General features: G+C 45.1%; 2 protein-coding genes across 6 annotated transcripts in view; one reads left to right on the top strand and one right to left on the bottom strand.

Moving 5' to 3' along the window:
- The window catches only part of AIDA (axin interactor, dorsalization associated), a 30,123-nt gene extending 25,819 nt beyond the window's left edge, over window positions 1-4,304 (top strand). For 3 of the 4 annotated variants that reach the window (XM_054713124.1, XM_054713122.1, XM_054713123.1), the window contains 3 exons: window positions 409-531; window positions 2,245-2,362; window positions 2,489-4,304. In XM_054713124.1, coding sequence (XP_054569099.1) covers window positions 409-531; window positions 2,245-2,362; window positions 2,489-2,585 — 338 coding nt within the window. In that variant the 3' untranslated portion in view covers window positions 2,586-4,304. Of the gene's footprint in view, window positions 1-408; window positions 532-1,019; window positions 1,523-2,244; window positions 2,363-2,488 lie in introns of those variants that run through there. The other variant, XM_054713125.1, reaches the window with a different exon arrangement.
- Window positions 4,305-6,711: 2,407 nt separating this feature from the next.
- Window positions 6,712-19,269, bottom strand: part of MIA3 (MIA SH3 domain ER export factor 3) — a 35,263-nt gene continuing 22,705 nt past the window's right edge. For both annotated transcript variants that reach the window (XM_054712903.1, XM_054712902.1), the window contains 18 exons: window positions 18,396-18,467; window positions 18,089-18,193; window positions 17,339-17,461; window positions 17,136-17,247; window positions 16,300-16,355; window positions 16,115-16,205; window positions 15,641-15,779; window positions 13,917-14,018; window positions 12,747-12,807; window positions 12,611-12,646; window positions 12,467-12,534; window positions 12,246-12,343; window positions 11,457-11,591; window positions 10,653-10,718; window positions 10,226-10,302; window positions 10,047-10,118; window positions 8,448-8,598; window positions 6,712-7,527 (listed from right to left, as the gene is read on the bottom strand). In XM_054712903.1, coding sequence (XP_054568878.1) covers window positions 7,220-7,527; window positions 8,448-8,598; window positions 10,047-10,118; window positions 10,226-10,302; window positions 10,653-10,718; window positions 11,457-11,591; window positions 12,246-12,343; window positions 12,467-12,534; window positions 12,611-12,646; window positions 12,747-12,807; window positions 13,917-14,018; window positions 15,641-15,779; window positions 16,115-16,205; window positions 16,300-16,355; window positions 17,136-17,247; window positions 17,339-17,461; window positions 18,089-18,193; window positions 18,396-18,467 — 1,872 coding nt within the window. In that variant the 3' untranslated portion in view covers window positions 6,712-7,219. The remainder of the gene's footprint in view (window positions 7,528-8,447; window positions 8,599-10,046; window positions 10,119-10,225; window positions 10,303-10,652; window positions 10,719-11,456; window positions 11,592-12,245; window positions 12,344-12,466; window positions 12,535-12,610; window positions 12,647-12,746; window positions 12,808-13,916; window positions 14,019-15,640; window positions 15,780-16,114; window positions 16,206-16,299; window positions 16,356-17,135; window positions 17,248-17,338; window positions 17,462-18,088; window positions 18,194-18,395; window positions 18,468-19,269) is intronic.

The following is a 19,269-nucleotide window of genomic DNA, read 5'->3' on the forward strand; positions in this document are numbered from 1 at the left end:
GCACTTGATCCGGGTGGGAAGTAGGGGTATTATTCACATTCCAAACTGTTATTGCACTCAAGAATATAATGTCCTGTTCCCTGGGGGAAGACACGATGCTCTCTTCACCTCTGAACTATCCGGTCACATTGTGTTCTCTCCAAGCTTCCTTAGGTAGCCGGTCATGGCAAGGCTTCCTCTGCTGGTCCCTGAGGCCCCCCCCCCCCCTCTCCTCAGCTCCCTCCACATACCTCTGGAGACCACAAGGTCTTCCTTCAGCTGGCCGCCCACACCATGTGGGAGCCCCGTTAACGGGGAGTCTGCTCTCGGCTCTTGCCGGCCTCTGGGAGACATAACCCCGGGGGTTCCTGTGCGCTTCTGAGTCTGTGCATTGGAAGGCTGCTGAGCAGAAACTCTCTTCCTTTCTAGATCTGAACGGCATAGATTTAACTCCTGTGCAAGATACTCCTGTGGCTTCACGAAAAGAAGACACCTATGTTCACTTTAATGTGGACATTGAGCTCCAGAAGCATGTTGAAAAATTAACCAAAGGTGTGTAATCGTCAGTAACTGACCCCTTGTGCTCAGAGTTCTCATCTTGTTCGTGTTTGTGGGCCTGGTGACGTAGCAGCGTTGGAAAAAGTAAATGTCACATAGTGTTTATGGAACTGAATGAAATGTACATTTACATTTAAATGTGGGAATCCGGAATTGTGTTCTCTAGTTGTATAGTAAATAACATGTAATAAAGCAATCTTCCATAGTAAAATCTTACCATCTTAACAACAAAATAGAGTGAAAGCTTTCTCATACCGAAGAGCTGGGGAAGCAGGGCTCCTGAAGATTAAGTCTCTAGTCGCTGAAAGAAACATTATTTCCCAGCGGAATTTATTGGGCAGACAGACTCTATCGTTTGCGTTAGTTGGCAGGAGGGTGAGAAAGGACAAAAGCAAATTATTAAAAAGCTGAAGTTACATTTTCAAGTTGCACGGTTCTTGGGATGAGACGTTTCTCTTGCCTTTTGTCCACCGGAATGCCAGTGTTCTCTGAACAGAAGACTTCGGAGCCCCTTTATCTCCAGAGATTCAGATGTGGTGTTTGAAATGTCCAAGCCCTGTGCGAGGATTGCACAAGATACACACGTGCCTTTTGAACAGTGGCCACGGCCTCTAAAACAGCCGTCGCCAACCTTTCCGACCTCATGGACCACCAGTGGTCCTCGGATCACCAGTTGGCGACCGGATCACCGGTTGGCGACCGCTGCTCTAAAAGACTTGATCTTTTCCTTCTCAAATCGGGTGCTGCTGTTCCTGAGTCCTAAAAGGCGGTCCTGCCCGGCCGGCGTGGCTCAGTGGTTGATTGTCGACCTATGAACCAGGAGGTTGCAGTTCGATTCCCAGTCAGAGCGTGTGTCCTGGTTGTGAGCTTGATCCCCAGTGTGGGGCGTGCAGGAGGCAGCTGATCAATGATTCTCTCTCATCATTGATGTTTTTGTCTCTCTTCCTCTCCCTTCCTCTCTGAAATCAATAAAAGTATTTTAAAAAATAAAAGACTTGTCCTGCAGCGCTCCTGTTAGAGGGTGATTCTCTGAGTGTGAGCAGCTTCCTGGTTAGATGCAAATGCTTGGGCCCGCCCCAGACCTCCTGGTGCCCTCCAGAGTTTGAGAATCGCTGTGTTAGCAGCATAAGTAGATAGGACATGCTTAAGAAATAATGTCCAAGAAATTTCAGTGTGAAGTGTGCCTTCTGCAGGAAAATATAACAAAACTTTGTTTTCCATTTAACTCCATTGCTCTGAGAAATGTTTCTGATGTGGGGTGAGGGGGCGTGTTTCACGGGCTATTTGATTATGTTTGTTTTATTGAGCTGTGTTCTTGATGACTTGACTCGCAGGGTGTTAAAAATAGGACTGTATTCAGAAGTTGACTCCATTCATTTTCCCCCGCTTTGAATTCGTTATGTACAGTGACTCTAGTTTGAACTGATATTAATACTAATGAATATGCTGTACTCTGTTCACGTTTACAAGCATGTCAGCTCATCTTCCTAGGCTATTCTCATTTCACGGGGCGTTCTTCGATCAGTCTGGCTCAGAAGTTTTGCTAGAGTTTGGAGTGACAGCCACAGGCATACCATCAGACCGTATAACAAAGGTTACCCTATAAAATTATGCCAGTTGTTGCTTGTTCATATGCTTCTGGTGATCAAAGAAAATGTATTGACGAGAATGGTGCTGTCTGTGGCTAATGCTTTTTTCATTTCTTAGGTGCAGCTATATTCTTTGAATTCAAACACTACAAGCCTAAAAAAAGGTTTACCAGTACCAAGTGTTTCGCTTTCATGGAGATGGATGAAATTAAACCTGGGCCCATTGTCATAGAACTGTAAGTGATGCGCTTATGGAGTTAGTACTAACGGAATGGTGGCTACTATTTCTTCTTAGTATGTGACCTTGGAATAGATCGATTATCAAAGTATTTTAAACAGTGGTTTTTCTATTGTGGTTACAGATACAAGAAACCCACTGATTTTAAAAGAAAGAAATTGCAATTATTGACCAAGAAACCACTTTATCTTCATCTACATCAAACTTTGCACAAGGAATGACCCTGACATGAATAACCTGGAACTTCTGTGAATTTTACCACTCACTACAAACATCGTAGCTCTGTAGAATCCTCTCCCTTCAGCAGGCAGGAAGCAGGCCGTGCCAGGCCAGTGGGCCAGAGGGAGCCCACTGCAAAGCTGTAGCACAGAACCCATGTCCAGCACGTCACTGACATGTAAGACTCTTTTGGATACAGGCTTACTGTAGGTTTTGAAACATGTTTTTACTTTTCTATTGATTGTGCAGTTAATACTCTCTTTTCTAATTGACCACTACTGCCCTGCTTCCTGGAAAAACACTGTTGTGGGTAGGGTGTGCTCATCTTCAAACTTACTACAGCAATAAGAATGTACTAGAGTTTACACGTCTGTTCCCTTCTGCTCCACCATGCTCTCTGGGTTTTTTGAATTAATGTCAAACTTTGGGCCGATGTGGGTAGGATAGTATGAAACTGCTTTGGAGCGTTTGGACCAGTTAGGCTGTCCAAGAAGGAAATTTCTGGGCTGCTCCTCGAGGTGGCCTAAGTTCACCTGATCTCATCCTTCTCCTGCTAGGAGTGTGCCTTGGCCGGATCAGTATCCATATGGGAGTGTTCCCAGGTTGTAGCTGTGATTTTTCCCGATGACAAGATTGTTTCGGAAAGCGAGCATATTTTTAGTCATGTTGATTTGCTGTTCTTCCACATCATATTGTTATTCTTTCTGATCGTGATTCTAGGGCTAATGCGGAACCATCTCAGAATAATTACCAATTTTTAGATGGGCTAATAATGTCTTCTAGATCATGTAATCTAAAAATAATTTGAGTCAGATGCTAATGAGATACTGCAGGAATAACTGCTGTTTTTCTGACAACTGATTGTGAAACCTGGAAACCTGCATACCTCTTATAGCATTGAGTATGCGAAATTTGGAGATACTCTATTTTTTTTTTTTTTTTACATAGGTAGATAGGATTGCCATTTATTTCCTGTTTAGATATATCACCATTCATCCATATGGAAATATGCAGGTCATTAGCTTGTTATAATTTGACTATTTACATTATTTTTGACTTAATGGGGCATAAATAAAACTTTCATAGTATACACAAGGCGCCTGTTTGGTACACAGAACATTAAATCTGGGGTGGGCTTTCTGTGGGTTAGATGTAGAGCCCACATATTTCATATCACTACTTTCCATGACCAGTGCTAGCACGAGGGAATGGGCTGCAGTACTGGGCCTGTTTTTAAACTAGTGTAATAACCTGTCATACCGTTCAGTATGTTTGCTTTTGAAAATAAGTAACCACCATTAAGTTGTCCCAGCCCTTGCACTTCAGGAGATCTAGTCTTTCAGTTGTCCGTTGGGTCAGTTCCATTTACTGAGATGGATGTCAGGAACTTTAGGAGCCTGGAAGAATTCTCAGCCAAATTTAGTCTGGTCTCTCATCTTGATTAGGTTAATTTCAAAATGGTTCCGTCCACAGTAGCTGGAGGGGATGAGGAATTGCCTTAACTAACTTTGTTGTTCACTCAGCTCTTAGACTGTGAGTTGTCAGCCCCCCAGACTGTAAGCTCCTCCAGGGGCAAGAACCACACTTTCTCCACGTCATGTAAACTGAGGGGGCGCAGCGCTCTGTACCCTGCGGGACTCAGGACCTTTCGTTTGAAGTCGCTGACAAGACCTAAGAAATTCTCCCTCAAAAAACCTACTATTAAAATGTAGCAAAACTGACATATTGTTCTTTCTCTTTTCTCATAGACCGTAAGACATGTATAGCAAAGTGATAATTTATATGAAGCATCTGCTACTGTTCACTAAGTATGTTTTATATGAACTACACATGCCTTTCATCAGTATTAAAGAAGCTTAAATTGAACACTGTGTGAGTAGCTTAGCTTTAATTCAGAACGGAATGAAATAACAAAGCAAGTGATTGTCTTGAAGCAGTAGACACAGAATACTCCACATCCCACAGTAAATTAAATTTACTTTCAAATGAAAAAAAAAAATCAGCCATTGAACAGTAACCACAACTGTAGAAATGTTTTCTGGCTGAAACATTGCTGCTTCATAAATGAGATGATTTTAAAAACCACGCCCAGAAACACAATGACTGGAGATGGCTTCTGCCATAGCTGTGACTTTGGAGATGGCCGAGTGTGACATACTGAGGGACGGTCCCCTGCCCTTTCTGGATATTGGCAGCTTGCCTGGCTCCACTGCCAAAGCGATGCCACCAGAGGGCTGAGAGGCGGCATCCTGCAGGGACAGAGGTGCTCAGGTCGGGAATTCTCTACAGTTGGCTGACTTTCCAGTAAGAGGAGGTAAATGCCCCCAAAAGCTTTAGGGGCCCAAAAAGACTCCAGCTCTGATTGATTTAAAAATAGATTTACCTTTCCTATTTGATTATCTTCCTACTTGGTATAATCTACATTTAAATGCTATTTAAAAATAGAAATTATATGAACTTAATCATTACTTTGTCCTAAAAGAGATTGAAATATTCAAAAGTTGCATTTGTGGTTTGCTCTTATTTTACATGGTTAAAAAATAACTTTTGCTATTAACTATGGAGTTCTTCTCAAATTTCTCCTATTCTTGATATTAAGTGGGAGGATCTATTGATGGAATTCTTTTGCTGAAGATATGTTACTTATGAATTTTGAAAGGGTTATCTTCTTTCAAAGGTCCTTATCTTTCTCAAGTGGTATATGTGTTAGTGGTTTAGTATAAAGGAAGATTTGGTTTCACAGTGAGGCTTTTGCTTTCTGTTATTAGTGGAGTAAATGCCCTAACAATGACAGGCCCTGGTGTAGGTAATATTATAGTCAAAAAGTTAACAGGGATATCAGGTTTTTATCATTTTGATTTAATCTAAATCTTAAACTTCTTAAAATATACTATGAAGTTACTATAATTTAAAGGGTCTAAAGAGTTAGTTCTTAAGAAACATTGTTTTAAAACCATGAGGTAGCCCTGGCCGGGTGGCTCCGTTGGATGGAGCATCATCCCGTACACTGAAAGGGGGCAGGTTCGGTTCCTGGTCAGGCCACATATACAGGTTGTGGGTTCAGTCCCTGGTTAGGATATGAACGGGAGGCAACCGATCGATCTTTCTCTCTCTCTCTCTCTCTCTCTCTCTGTGTCTCTCTCTCTCTCTGTGTGTGTGTGTGTGTGTGTGTGTGTGTGTCTCTCTCTCCCTCCCTCTCCCTTTCTCTAAAATTTCAATAAAAAATTAAAATTTAAAATAAATAAAACCATGGTGTAGTAAGAGTACTTTTTAAGTATGGTGTAATCCCAAATTCTTAGGTATACTGATTTTTAAATACAAATGCCAACATTCAAATATTAACTGTGGAGTAGAATCAGTCAACAAAAAGAACTGAGGTCAGCCCATGGTTACTGACCTAGGGCATGTCACAAGCGTAAAATCTTAAATCATTCTTTCTCATAGTATTCTCCTCTTCTGATGGTTTTTGCCATAGTCATTGAAAATCATAGGCAAGGTATGGGAGAAATAATAGACTTTACTTTTTTTAATAAAGGCATTTCCTTTTATGGTCACAAGACATTGCTTTCTTTTTTCTGTTGTGCACCCTTAAAAAAATAATTATTTTTATTTATTTCAGAGAAGAAGGGAGAGAGAGATAGAAACATCAATGATGAGAGAATCATCGATCAGCTGCCTCCTGCACACCCCCCACTGGAGATCGAGCCTGCAACCTGGGCATGTGCCCTGACCGGAAATTGCACCTTGACTTCCTGGGTCACAGGTCAGTGCTCAACCACTGAGCCAAACCGGTGGGCTTCTGTTGTGCACCCTTAATGCACAAATGGCAAAAGCAACAGAACATCAGGCCAGACACTCCTTGCTACTCCTGTACACTCACCTTCGGGAATGACCCAGGCAGGCAGTCACAGAAAGCCGCGAGTGCTGTCAGATGGCCATGGCTGCTCTGAAGTGAAGGAAGCCCTCAGTCCTGGGGCCTGGGTGACCGAGGCCGAACCTGCTGAGCAGGGAGCAACAGGGATCTCGCTGCCTGGCCACCCGCAGCGGTGCTGGGAGCCGAGCTTTCATCTTTCCCAAATGGCACGAGTCTCGTGAGAAAACAGTGCAATGAATCAACAGACTCTTGGGAAACATTAATAACCAAATTTTAATGAACTTCCACTACAAAGAACTTCAGCAAGAGGGGAGATAAAGTTCAGTGATTTCTTAGTAAACATTTTTAGCGTAACAGTCCTTGCGACCAGATACTTTAAAAATTCAAGCTTATAAACACCGTTGCTCTGCGTTCAACTGGTGTCCACTAAAAACAGGATAATAAATGGAAATACATGTTCTTATAGCATTTCCACAGGAAATGTTCATATTTTTCATGACGTTCTAAATCATTGAACAGTTACATATGCTACATGAACTAAAACACAGGTATTCTTTATTGCACATTTCAAAGTTGGGAGGAGGCTCTAGCTTACGAGGTGATTTTTATTTAAGGGGAGAAATGGTATTTTTTCATTGTTTGGCTCAAAAATGCACACTGCCGGGGCAGCTTAGGTCTAAAAACTAACTTTATTTAAACTTCTGGATTTAAGACTGTAATGGGTAGCGCACAGTCCACCTCCTCTCCGGCGACATGTCGGAGTCACGGGCTCTGTTTCAAGGTCTGGGAGGCGCCCTGGCTGCCGCTCTGAGAGGCAGGTGGGGGCTCCTCTCTGGAGCCAGGCGGCAGTGAGTCTCTTGCAGCAGGTGAAGGGTACTCCGGGGGGCCATGGCTCGGGGGCGGTAGTCGGGGACCAGGAACGAAGTACTCCCGGGGGCCAGGAGAGCCTCCAGGTCTAAAATGAGGGTGTCCCGGGACAAATCCTCGAGGGTCGAAAGGCACATCCCGTTTTCCCGGTGGAACGCCGGGTGCGTACTCCCTGAAGCCTAGAGGTGGCCGGAAACCAGGACCTGGAGAAATAAAAACGGCATCACGTATGAACATACATGTAGACGATTCCAGGAATGTTGATCTTTAATGTTTCCCAACCCTAGAAGTCAGGGGGTGAAGCCCCGCTTTCTACATCAGTCACCCTGAGGCTCAGCAGGTTTAGGTGACAGGCCTCTGGCCGGCCCGCCATGAGGCAGCGCAGGCAGGATTTCAGCACAGCTCTACCTAGCTTGTGGTTTTTCTACGTCACAGGTCTCCCATCTTTATCTCACAAGAGCTTGGCTTGTATTTGACAGATCAAGGAAAAAAGGGCTTCACAAGATAAAGAAATTTTGATAAAGGAAATCCTGTCTACTGTATCAATTAAAAATTCATGCGGTGCTCAGCACGGACCTAACTAGCCATCAAAATCAAGGTGCGTGCCCCTCTGGGAAGGCCTTCCAGCTCCACCTGATTAAACTCAGCAACACCCATTGGGCAGCTATTCCACTCCACCTGCTCTTTAAAACTTCCTGCCCGTTTATTCCCAAGGTGGGGAGTGAGGGTTTAGCTTCCCTTTATACTCCGACCCATTCACACATAGAGCGTATGTAGCTGTGTCCTATTGGACACACTGAGCTCTCGGAGTTCAGAGAGTAGTGAGTTCTATCCATCACAGAGCCTGGCACGCAGCCCCAGATGTTCAATGAACATCTGCAGCAGTAATATTTCTGGCTTTCTATAAGCAGCGCCTTTCTGCTGTCTACAAGAGATACCATTCTGCCCACCCCAGCGGAGGGAGATTATGCAGCCCCTCCCCCCCATGTGTCCTAAGAAACCTTAGGACAAACTCAAAGGGACTCGGCCAGCTTTACCCTTTCATTGCAGAGCCTGCGATAGCAACTGTTACAATCTTAGCAAGGAGCACACAGAAAGGTGATTGGCAAGTCAATAATCATACCAAATGGTGGAGGGAATGGCCGAGGCCCGAAAGGCCTGCAGAGTTGAGGAGGTGGTCCGTATCGGATGGGTGGTGGGAGCGGGCCTCCCATGGAGGAGCTCATGAGGGGCACGCCTGGGAAAGGAGGGGGCCCTTCTGCAGCCACATTCACCTGCAGAGCAGAAACGGGTCAAGTCTGAAATACCTGGGAATGACAGACCGAAGCACCAACACCAACACAAGCTGGACCCCAAGGCAGCAGATGCCAGGCGCCTGCCCATGGGCAGAACCAGTGCCAACGACCACCCTCCTCCCACTGGGCCCCACTGGCAGCTGGGCAGGCAGGACGGCACGGCAGCGAAGAGTTCTGCTGTGATCATGCTACTACTGGTATGTGCAAGTGGAAAGGGGGAAATCACACCACGCTCCACACGGCGATCTATTTCCAGGGCATCCCCTCCCGCCAGCATCCCTCCCCTCACCACAACCGCTCACAGTTCCATACTAAGAATGGAGAGAAGAAAGAGAACAAAAACCATTCTCTACACGCGTCATCTTAGCTACTATTCACAGCACCTTCCGTTTCCTCTCATCTAATTCTCAGATCTCTAAGTCTCTACGTCCGATCATCTGGTTTTAAATATCCAAGAGCACAGAGAGGAGCAGACACTGTGCCGAAGTCATCCAGCATGTAAGGCTAAGGCAGGAGTCAGGATCAGGGCTGCTCTCCCCACCTCTGTGCCCTCTACAAAGCAGGCTTTTCTCTTTGAAGCCTCCTACTTCAGAGGGGTCTTGGGTCTTACTCAAGCTGCCCCTGGAGAAAAGGCCTGTCCGGAGAGGTGTGTTCTGGGAGTCCTGCACCAAAACAGGGATGCGTTTTCCAACAGAAACAATGTTCCGTGTGTAAGTGAGGCAGGCCTGGCGCTAATCCTCACCTTCATTCACCAGTGATACTGTGTGATGTGAGATAAGGACTAATCTTTCCTCACGGGAAACTGGGCTGGAAATCCTAAATAATTAAATTCATGTATTTCTATTTCAACTTAGAGAAGCCCTGTGAGGTATGACCAGAGGACTCCCAGCTAGAGCCGCTATACGAGTGACAAGAGAATGCTCTCATGGGAACCTCATTTAAGGCTCTTGCCGGAACTGGCACAGCGGTAATGACAGGTTTTCCCTAGTCAGTGTCTCACCCCCGGCAAACATCCTTCTGCTACCAAGCTGTGACTTCAGGTTATTCAGGATAGGGTTTGCCTACTGTACAGCTGGAGGTGGTCTTAGACAGCAGACCGCCCGGCGTATGTAGTGACGATGGGTTATGCGCCACACAGTGGATTTACTTTGCCTGAGAGCGCTCACACGGAAGCACACGATGTTTTAGTTAATTACACATGTTTTAGTTAATTACAGCACTCCAAACGGGTTAACCACCGAACCAAAACAGAAACCCGTCAGCCAGTCAGATTCCAGCAACGGAGAAACACTCGCAAGTCCAAGGCCAGGGGAAGCTCACACGGCCGTGCAAGTTCACGCAGGCAGACTAGTGCCAGGGCCTGCGTGTCCTTTCGGGAAATGCACCAGGCGTGTCAGCCCAGGGCAGTCCTCGGCCTGAGTACTCACTGCTCCTGGATGCTCAGCCACAGGTGTGGTGCTGGGAGCTGCAGCGCCTTCAGGCTCCTGGGGAACCGTTTGCTTTTTAAAAGATAAACGAGACAGTACAGATATAGCCGCACACACGGAGAGTGACGGACGGCACAGAGGGGGCTGCAGACACAGGCCAGCGGTTCCCGGATACGTACCTGGCCCTCACCCACCTTGGAAGGGGAAGCGCTTCTTGGGCTGCTGTTCATCATGGGAGCTGCACCAGACCCGGGCTCTGTCGGAGCCAGAGGATGAGTTAGACTCAGAGTTACATACTCCTTGAGGAAGAATAAAAATCCCTCTACCCACTGCCTCCGTGATTCTGTTGTTGTTTTCGTAATATATTTTTATTGATTTCAGAGAGGAAGGGGGAGGGGGAGAGAAATAGAAACATCAATGATGAGAGAGAATCATTGACCGGCTGCCTCCTACACCCCCTATTGGAGATCAAGCTCGCGACCCGGGCACGTGCCCAGCCCAGGAATCGAACCATGACCTCCTGGTTCATAGGCTGAGGCTCAACCACTGAGCCACACTGGCCGGCTGCCTCCATGATTTTAGACTTTGAACACACCAGGTCCCTACCAGAGGCAGAGGGGCTCCCAGGTGCCTCAGAGCACTGGAGAGGAGGCGGAGGCCCGTCCACTGAACCTTGAGGAAGAAAGAACAGAGCCCTGGCGTGGATTTTCAGAAGGAATAAACCAGGTGTGGGCAGGGCAGGGCTCAACTCTGCCTAGAAAGGAACATTAAAAACAGGGCCCCCAGTACCTACGAGGGGAAACCACAATTTATGCCCAGACTTTGAGAATTAAAATAAGAGCTGCCTTAGAAAGAATGGCCACAAAACTTTCGATGAACGGACTGGTTAGGGACCGTACGCCGCAGGCTGATGCAGGGGTGCAGGCTCACTTTTCCCGTTTGCATGTAACGCCTTCCATATCTTACCGAGTCTCGTAGACATATTTATGAAAGAACCAGACCTAGCATTTCATACTATAGTGAGAAATGGCTGTGGCAGAAATTATAAAGTCTTAAAGCTTCTTTTATAATATTTCAGAAGGGAACTCCATAGAAATTTAGTTTACAGATAAAGGCTTACACCTCACAGTAAAACATAAAAATAGAAGCAAAACCAATATTTATTATTTATGCTTTTACTTAAGTATAAATATACTTTATGTATTTATTTATATGTAAAGTAAATAATATTAGTGATAATAAATAGATGGTTTCTGTTCTAAAGCAGATCTTGCAGTAGACTATTCGAAATAATAAGAAAAATTAAGAAATTCTCTATGTTAGGCACAAATTCTAAAAAGTTTGCATTAGAATTCTCAAATAAAGGGCAAGGTGCTCTTGGAACAGTTTACAGGCAACGTGGATACTCACCAAATTCACTTCTGGGCACATCTCTTCGACTGAGCGTGGCAGAGAGAGGTCTTGTGGGCGGGTCTCTCGGGGGCGGGGAACATTCTCCGCCACTCACGGGCGAGGGGCCGAAAGAGCCATTCTGGCTCAGGGGGCCTGCAGGTGACAGTCCACCGTTACCACTTCAGGCAACCTCTCTTTTCTTTAACACACTGCGGACGGATCACGAGAATTCGCGTGTTTTCTGTTCTACGGCTTGTGGCCAATCACGAGAATTCTTTGAAAAGATATTAGCTTGTAAGAACATGTAATAAATAACCTCAAAATGCAATGGGTATTTAAATTTAAAGCGTGCCTTTAACATTTATGTAAAACGTTTTTTGTATTCGTTCAATAGAAACTTATCTGGCCACTGGGTAAAGCTGGAAATAAAACGACTGGTCCGCAATGTGTTAAGTTCTTAGGATTGTTTCTTTTTTTTTTAAAAAAAATATATTTCTTTATTGATTTCAGAGAGAAAGAGAGAGGGAGAGAGAGATAGAAACATCCATGATGAGAGAGAATCATTGATCGGCTGCCTCCTGCATGCCCCCCACTGGGGATCAAGCCCGCAACCCAGGCATATGCCCTTGGCCAGAATCGAACCTGGGACCCTTTAGTCGGCAGGCTGACGCTCTATCCACTGAGCCAAACCGGCTAGGGCTCAGGATTGTTTCTAGGGCATCATTATATTACACACAGAAATAAAGAGTAACCTGTATTCAGTTTGCACCAAAATACAGATTGCTGCCCTCTGAAAGCGCTCCCCACCTCTTCGTGGAGGGTTCTGTGCGCTGGGCCTCCCAGGCATGGGTTTCACAATCACAGGTTCTTGCAGCATCGCCATCTTCTGGGTCAGTTCTAATAGCCTGGAATATGGAGCGAGAATGGACGTAAACATGCGATCGGAAATCCATTCTTATTAAACACCACACAGCACAGCCTTGAAGACCTCCAAGTGCGCTGACCAAACAGGGGTCAAAGCCACGTACTTGTGTCTCAAGTTGGCTGCTTCCCTCTTCTCTTCAGCCATAGCTCTTTCCGCCGCACGAGCTTTGAGCTTTTGGAGGAAAACACATCCAAGTTCAGCTGTGGTCGACTATGCGCCAGATGAAGGGAAGGGGAAAGTATCTTACCCAGTTCTCGTGCGCCTTCTTCTCATTAGCAGAAATCTGAAAAAGGTAACACACCAGAAAGGTATGTTTATGGGTTCATTACACTAGCCTGTCAGAGACCCCAAAGAGTCCTGCAGCTGCCGGGCGGTATACCCACCTGGTCTTTAAAGGAGCGCTCTGTTTTCTGCAGTTCATCCTCCAGTTCTTCGATTCGCCACCTAAGAGTTACACGTGCTTTTATCCGTCCAGCACAACTGAATTAGATGTGACGTAATCCTACCATGTCCCCTTTACTGTAACTGCACCCTTACAGATTTCCCCCATCCTAACACAGAAATGTATTTTACATGGTTATAATTAAGAGTACAGCCCTAGCCTTGACTGGTTTGGCTCAGTGGATAGAGCATCGGCCTGCGGACTGAGAGGTCCCAGGTTTGATTCCGGTCAAGGGCATGTACCTTGGTTTCGGGCACATCCCCAGTAGGGGGTGTGCAGGAGGCAGCTGATCGATGTTTCTCTCTCATCGATGTTTCTAACTCTCTATCCCTCTCCCTTCCTCTCTGTGAAAAATCAATAAAATATATTAAAAAAAAAAAAAAAAAGAGTACAGCCCTAGCTCGTTTGGCTCAATGGATAGAGCGTCCGCCTGTGGACTGAAGGGTCCCAGGTTGGATTCCGGCCAAGGGCACATGCCTGGGTTGTGGGCTTGATCCCCAGTAGGGGATATGCAGGAGGCAGCCAATCAATGATTCTCTCTCATCATTGATGTTTCTATCTCTCTCTCCCTCTCCCTTCCTCTCTGAAATCAATAAAAATATATTTAAAAAAAAAAAGTACAATATAATCAAAACTAATACTATCTAATTTCCTTATTTATTGTAACAGCCAGAGATTCCAAGTTGATACATTATAATTTCTTTAACTGTTCTTTAATATGTTCTCAAATAAGCCTGCTATCAATATCTCCCTCCAAAAAAAAAAAAATATCTCCCTCCATACAGCTCCTTCCTTTAATTATATCCACAGACAGTTTCCCAGAGCTGAACACTGGGCCCATCAATGTCACGGTCATTTTAAAGGTCTGATACACCAGACAGCAAACTGTCCTCCTAAAACAGCTATTAAGCCACCAGATCTGCTGGCGTGAACCAAGTTCCCTCGCATTCACCAGTGTTGGGTGGTGGGAAATTTTTGTTAAACCTCTGCTAAGTGAAAATTTCTTTTTTGCTTGTGCGAGTTAAACGTATTCATGTCCTTTCACCATTATTTATGTGCCATGTTGTTGTACAAACGGAACAAGTGGTTTTGGTGAAAAGCCTGAACTCACCTGTAGGTTTTTATCTCCTCTGCCGCCGAAACCGCCTTTTCGTCGGCCGCTGACAGCCGCTGCTCCCTTTCTCGCCGCTCAAACTCCTCTTGGCTCAGCTTCCTATGAAAGAGCCAGTTGGCAGGTGAAAGTGTGTCTCTTTTTCCCCAGCGCCTGTCTCAGTGCCTCCACTCAAGCCCTCAATGCCTCCACTTCCCATCCTCTCTGACGCACAGACAAATTCACAAGAGGGTTTCACACCTGCCATTTAGGGATGCAAACCAAGCTCTGGCCTTTGGCAAATCACCTGCACTTCCCAACTTCTCTCCGTAATTCTCTACTTATTAACAAATAAAACAAAGAAATGAGAAAACAGTAGGTGCCCCATGGGCAACGTTCTGGGGCTCGAGACAATGGAAGCTCATTTGACTCGTGTGGAAAGCCAGGGCCAATCGGCTGGACACAGTCAAGCTTATCAGGGTGAAGCAGGGGGTAATTCTGATTCCTACCGCGGGGAGACCTGTAACTACTTCTCTTACTCCTGTCACGGAAGGGCTGTTTCTCCGCGGAAGACTGGCACCATGAGAAGACAGTCCGCCGAAGAAAGAGCCTTCAAAACATGTCTCCTGTCTGCGCAGTTAACCACAGACACTTCCACACTTCCGGTCCCAATCCCACTCCCCACCTGCTTCAGTGGGATTGGGATAGGAGAGAGAAAAGCTAAGGACTGGCCATGTCTATGGAACAGAAGGAGAGTCTGACTGTCCCGTCATCGGTGTATTACCTACAGGAGACTGGTTTTAACCCAATAACCTGCCAGCTCAAGCTGTCAATCTAACTGTAACACAAATGACAGTTTCCCAGAGCTGAGCACTGGGCCCATCAGTGTCACGGTCATTTTAAAGGTCTGATACACCAGACAGCAAACTGCCTTCCTAAAACAGCTATTAAGCCACCAGATCTTATTTATTGTAACATTTAACGGTTTAAAAATACGATTTTCTTGTTACTCTTGGACTTCTTTGCACATAGTTCTGATTCAAAAGACACTTCACTTGAAAGAATTTTCTATGAATCAGAAGCAAAATGGGAGAAGAGCTATAGTAAAAAGGGTTAACACCAAAGAGAAAAAGGTTTATGTATTCTTAACTGCCCATTCAATACTTCAGCAGGTATTTTATGAATGGCTATAATAGACTGGTTACCTAGTAAGATGCTAAGATTAAAGTACGGACAAATACTATTATTATGTGCCACTCAATCAAAACTGATGGGGCATTCTGCAAGACTTGGTGATCAAAATCTAAAAGACAGGCCAACATCCTTGGCATGGTTACATTATGTAATGTTTAGTGTATCTGACTTATATGTATACCTTCAATAGCTAAATATTCCTTTTGAAGTATTTATTTTACTAAAAATAATGTATATAAATCACTCGGGATTTTTCAAGACTACAGAAAGGGTAAGGATCATAAAACTTAACAAAAAGCACTTCTGCAGCAGTAACTGTTAGTACCAACACCACCCCCCTCCAGTAAATGCGTGGGAACAATTTCCGACAACTGGTTAAAATGGAAAGAAAAATACAAGTTATGGAAAATGGGGTAGAAAGGCAAAAAGGCAACCCTAACTTAATTATGGATGGAAAACCTTGATAATCTTTAAAAAGGAGACCAAGGGATCGGATAGTCACGCCTTTAGTTAAGCGACCATCTTGTTGCCAGCGACCCAGGAGAACGTACTTCTGCAGCGTCATCTCCTTCTGCTGGTAGAGCTCGTTCAGGATCTCCACCTTCTGCTTCAGGGTCTTGTTCTCCTCCTCCAGCCCCGCCTTGGCGGCCTGCAGGGAGCTGCGCTCGTCTTCTAGCTTCTTTATTTGGTCTGCAGAGGAGACACATCTGAGCTGCATGTGCACAGGGACTCGGCAACTTGAGGGTTGCCATTCTTTCTCTTTCCAATGCAATGATTATTTTAATTATTTTTGTACTGATTGCAGAGAGGAAGGGAGAGGAAGAGAGAGATAGAAACATCAATGATGAAAGAGAATCACTGATTGGCTGCCTCCTGCATGCCCCCTACTGGGGATCTAGTCTGCCTGTGCCCTGACCAGGAATCGAACCGTGACCTCCTGGTTCATAGGTCAATGCTCAACCACTGAGTCACACCAGCCGGGCATCCAAAGCAATTCTTTGTCTTCCCAATATTTGGCAACCTACCTTCCAGGTTACATTTTGTGGACATCGAGGCTCTCAGCTTACACTGTAGGAGTTTTAGATCCTCTTCAACTACTGATATTTCCGTCTGTGTCTAGAAAGTGCAGCAGAGAGAGGTGTTCTTAAAAGGAGGCACAGTAAGGACTCACAGGCACTTACGCCACTCTGTTCTACACAAAGGACGGTACCCGAGAAACGTCCATCATCTGCTTAATCTGATTTTTCATCTTCTCACTTCGGTCACCTAGAAAACAAAAGGGTTTCATTACTTCTTCCTCCCATGCTTTTCAACTCTATTTTCTCGATTTCCCCCAAATGAAAAATGACCATGTTTAAATGCTCAAAGTCAACACAAATGCACCAACAGAACTGACTAGGCTACTTGACTTGTAAGAGAGTTTGTGCAATAAAAATGTTACCCATGCCATTCGTGAGCAAAAAGGTCTACGTGAGGCAAAGCTCTCTCTTCCCTCTCACATCTACCTCCACCTGGCCAAGTATCTTCTTTAGAAAGACTCATTCCTCTGTCCTCCCCTTGAGTCTGCTGCCGGGTGGGGCTGAAAACACCCGCTATGCGAGCAATATCCAACTTGGGAAACAGTATCTGGAAACTTCTCATCAGGAAACACGGCTACACCTCAGCCTTGCTCTCCTGACCCTAGTCAGTTCATGGCTCCCGCCACCTCATTCTGAAAGTCGGCTGTGGGGCCTTCAGACCACAGAGCTACAGAGATGATGAGCATTAAATTCCAGTGTCATCTCCGTGGAGGTGGGAAGCAAGTTTCTCCTCCTGACCAGTGTTCAGTGCCCAGCACCAGTGCCCAGTAGTGGGATGGAAAAGAAAAACCAGTGTCCACTGCACACCCACGGTTATACCACAGCCCAGCCACCCACCTCTGCCCAGCGCACACAGACGCACACACAGATCCAGCAATGTGTGCCCACAACCCTAAAGGAGCATTGGTGTACTTAATTAAAGACAGGAAGGCAGAAAGAGGACCAGCCTCCCCAAAACCCATCTTACCTCCCACTTCCCCATTTGCTAGTTCATCTGATTCATTTCCTGTTCTATTCTGATGCTCCGATTCAGATTCACAGTCTAACCGATTCAACTGTGTGATGCAATTCGTCAACGCCTGGAAAAGAAGCAGAAGGGTATTAGAAAGAACCTCTTGGTTACATGGGGATTCATGAGAACTACACATGTGCTCCAGGGAATGAACTTACATGGATATTATCATCTTTTTGAGTAAGAGTTACTTCCAAATCTTTCTGAGACTTCTCAAATGATTTGATTTGCTCACTGAGCTCAGCGTGGGATTTATTCAAGTCTTTGATTTCCTGCTGCAACTGAAAAGGTAAAGCACATGAATTTCCGAACGTTAGGGCTTTGTACTGGAGACATCAGGACCACGTGAATGAGACAGGTTAGTACGGAGCCAAGCTCCTCTTTGCCCGTCACCACGGGCTAAGGCCTGGGTTAAGGGCGAAGGCAGAGTGGCTCCAACCCTCAGAAGCTGATCCAGTTTACTGTATCCTTCAGAAAATGGCAGCCAATTCAAGTAACTAACACCCAGTAGGAAGAGAAGGGTACAATCTCAGTCTCCCAGACCCAGACCATGTCATCTTCCCTTGGTCAGTGAAGCAGGAACTGCTTAGACTAATTCTGCAGTTTAAGAAGCAAATCCACCGCCCCCTTGAGGCCATTCAGGTTAATAACTGGTTGGTGTTTGAAGACAAAGACTAAACACTCTGCTAGCTCTAAGAAACCTTACAGAAGAACAGAAAACCCAGAACAGATGGAGAACGAACACATGTACTCAATTTGGGGAGCACAGTTTAAAGTTTGCATATCTCAGAATAGAATCCTGCATACATATTTCATTTCCTTAAACACAGATCTGAGAAAAGATATTCAAGAGGCAATGATATTCAGCTCTCTAGTTTACCAAATCTATGGCATTAGCTTTTCTCTACCTGGTCTCTCTTCTTCTTAAGCTTAGCATTTTCTTCTTGAACCCGATGACATTCGGACTTCACCTTCTCTTCACTAAGTTTAGCTTCGTTAAGGGCAATTTGAACCTAATGCAAAACACTCCCATTAATGAATTGACTCCAAAGAAAAACAAACAAAAACCCCCCACACACACACAAAGTTTCACTTTCCCAATTAGACGTCAGATAGTTTTTAGTTTTTTGTGTGTTCTAGCACAAATAAGAGTTTGCTCCTCAATAAAACTAAGACATTGTATTAATATCTTGCAGGAATTGTAGGAAGCTTTACCTCTGAAAGTTCTGAGGCATTCATGGCAATAACATCCTTTAACTTCTCTAAAGATACCTTGTTTTCCAGTATCTGCCATGTGGAAAAGAACATAAAAAATACATTAGGATTTCAGTAGGAACACTGGGCTATAAGCTAACAGGTATGTATAACAGGTAAAAGCAGGTGACCCAGCCTTAGCCTCCAAGAAAAGTCAAGAATGTAAAGAGATGAGGAAACAAGAAAATAATTGGAGGCATTAGTGTTTCATGCCACCCACAACTTTCCTGGCTATGAGATGATGCAGTAGAGGACCAGACAAAAAGGTGAAAGCAAAGAAAATGAAAAAAATTTCCCGGTTTGGCTCAGTGGATAGAGCGTCAGCCTGCGGACTGAAAGGTCCCAGGTTCGATTCCAGTCAGGGGCATGTACCTTGGTTGCGGGCACATCCTCAGTACGGGGGTGTGCAGGAGGCAGCTGATCGATGTTTCTAACTCTCTATCTCTCTCCCTTCCTCTCTGTAAAAAAATCAATAAAATATATTAAAAAAAAAAAAAAGAAAATGAAAAAAATTTCAAGTAAACCAGTCCAAATCAATGGTTTTTCCTAGTAATAGAGAAAAAGATCACGAGGTCACTTTAAAAATTCTCTGGCCTGAACTAAAAATGGCTGGACTGGAGAATAGACACACCTCACCTACGGAAGACTTCCAAATAAATTACGAAGAACGCTGCCTCCCCAGGAGGGGGGGCGCCTCTTCCCCCTTTAGCTGTGGGCTGTGCCTTCCAGAATACAGCAGGCCAAGGTGGAAAAGGGGTGACTTTACTGTGGAGCGGCCTCAGCCAGGTGATCAAGTTCAACTGGGTGTGTGATATATGGGAACCCTCTCTCTACT

Source organism: Eptesicus fuscus, chromosome 24 (assembly GCF_027574615.1).
Source record: "Eptesicus fuscus isolate TK198812 chromosome 24, DD_ASM_mEF_20220401, whole genome shotgun sequence".
In the NCBI taxonomy this organism is placed as follows: Eukaryota; Metazoa; Chordata; class Mammalia; order Chiroptera; family Vespertilionidae; genus Eptesicus; species Eptesicus fuscus.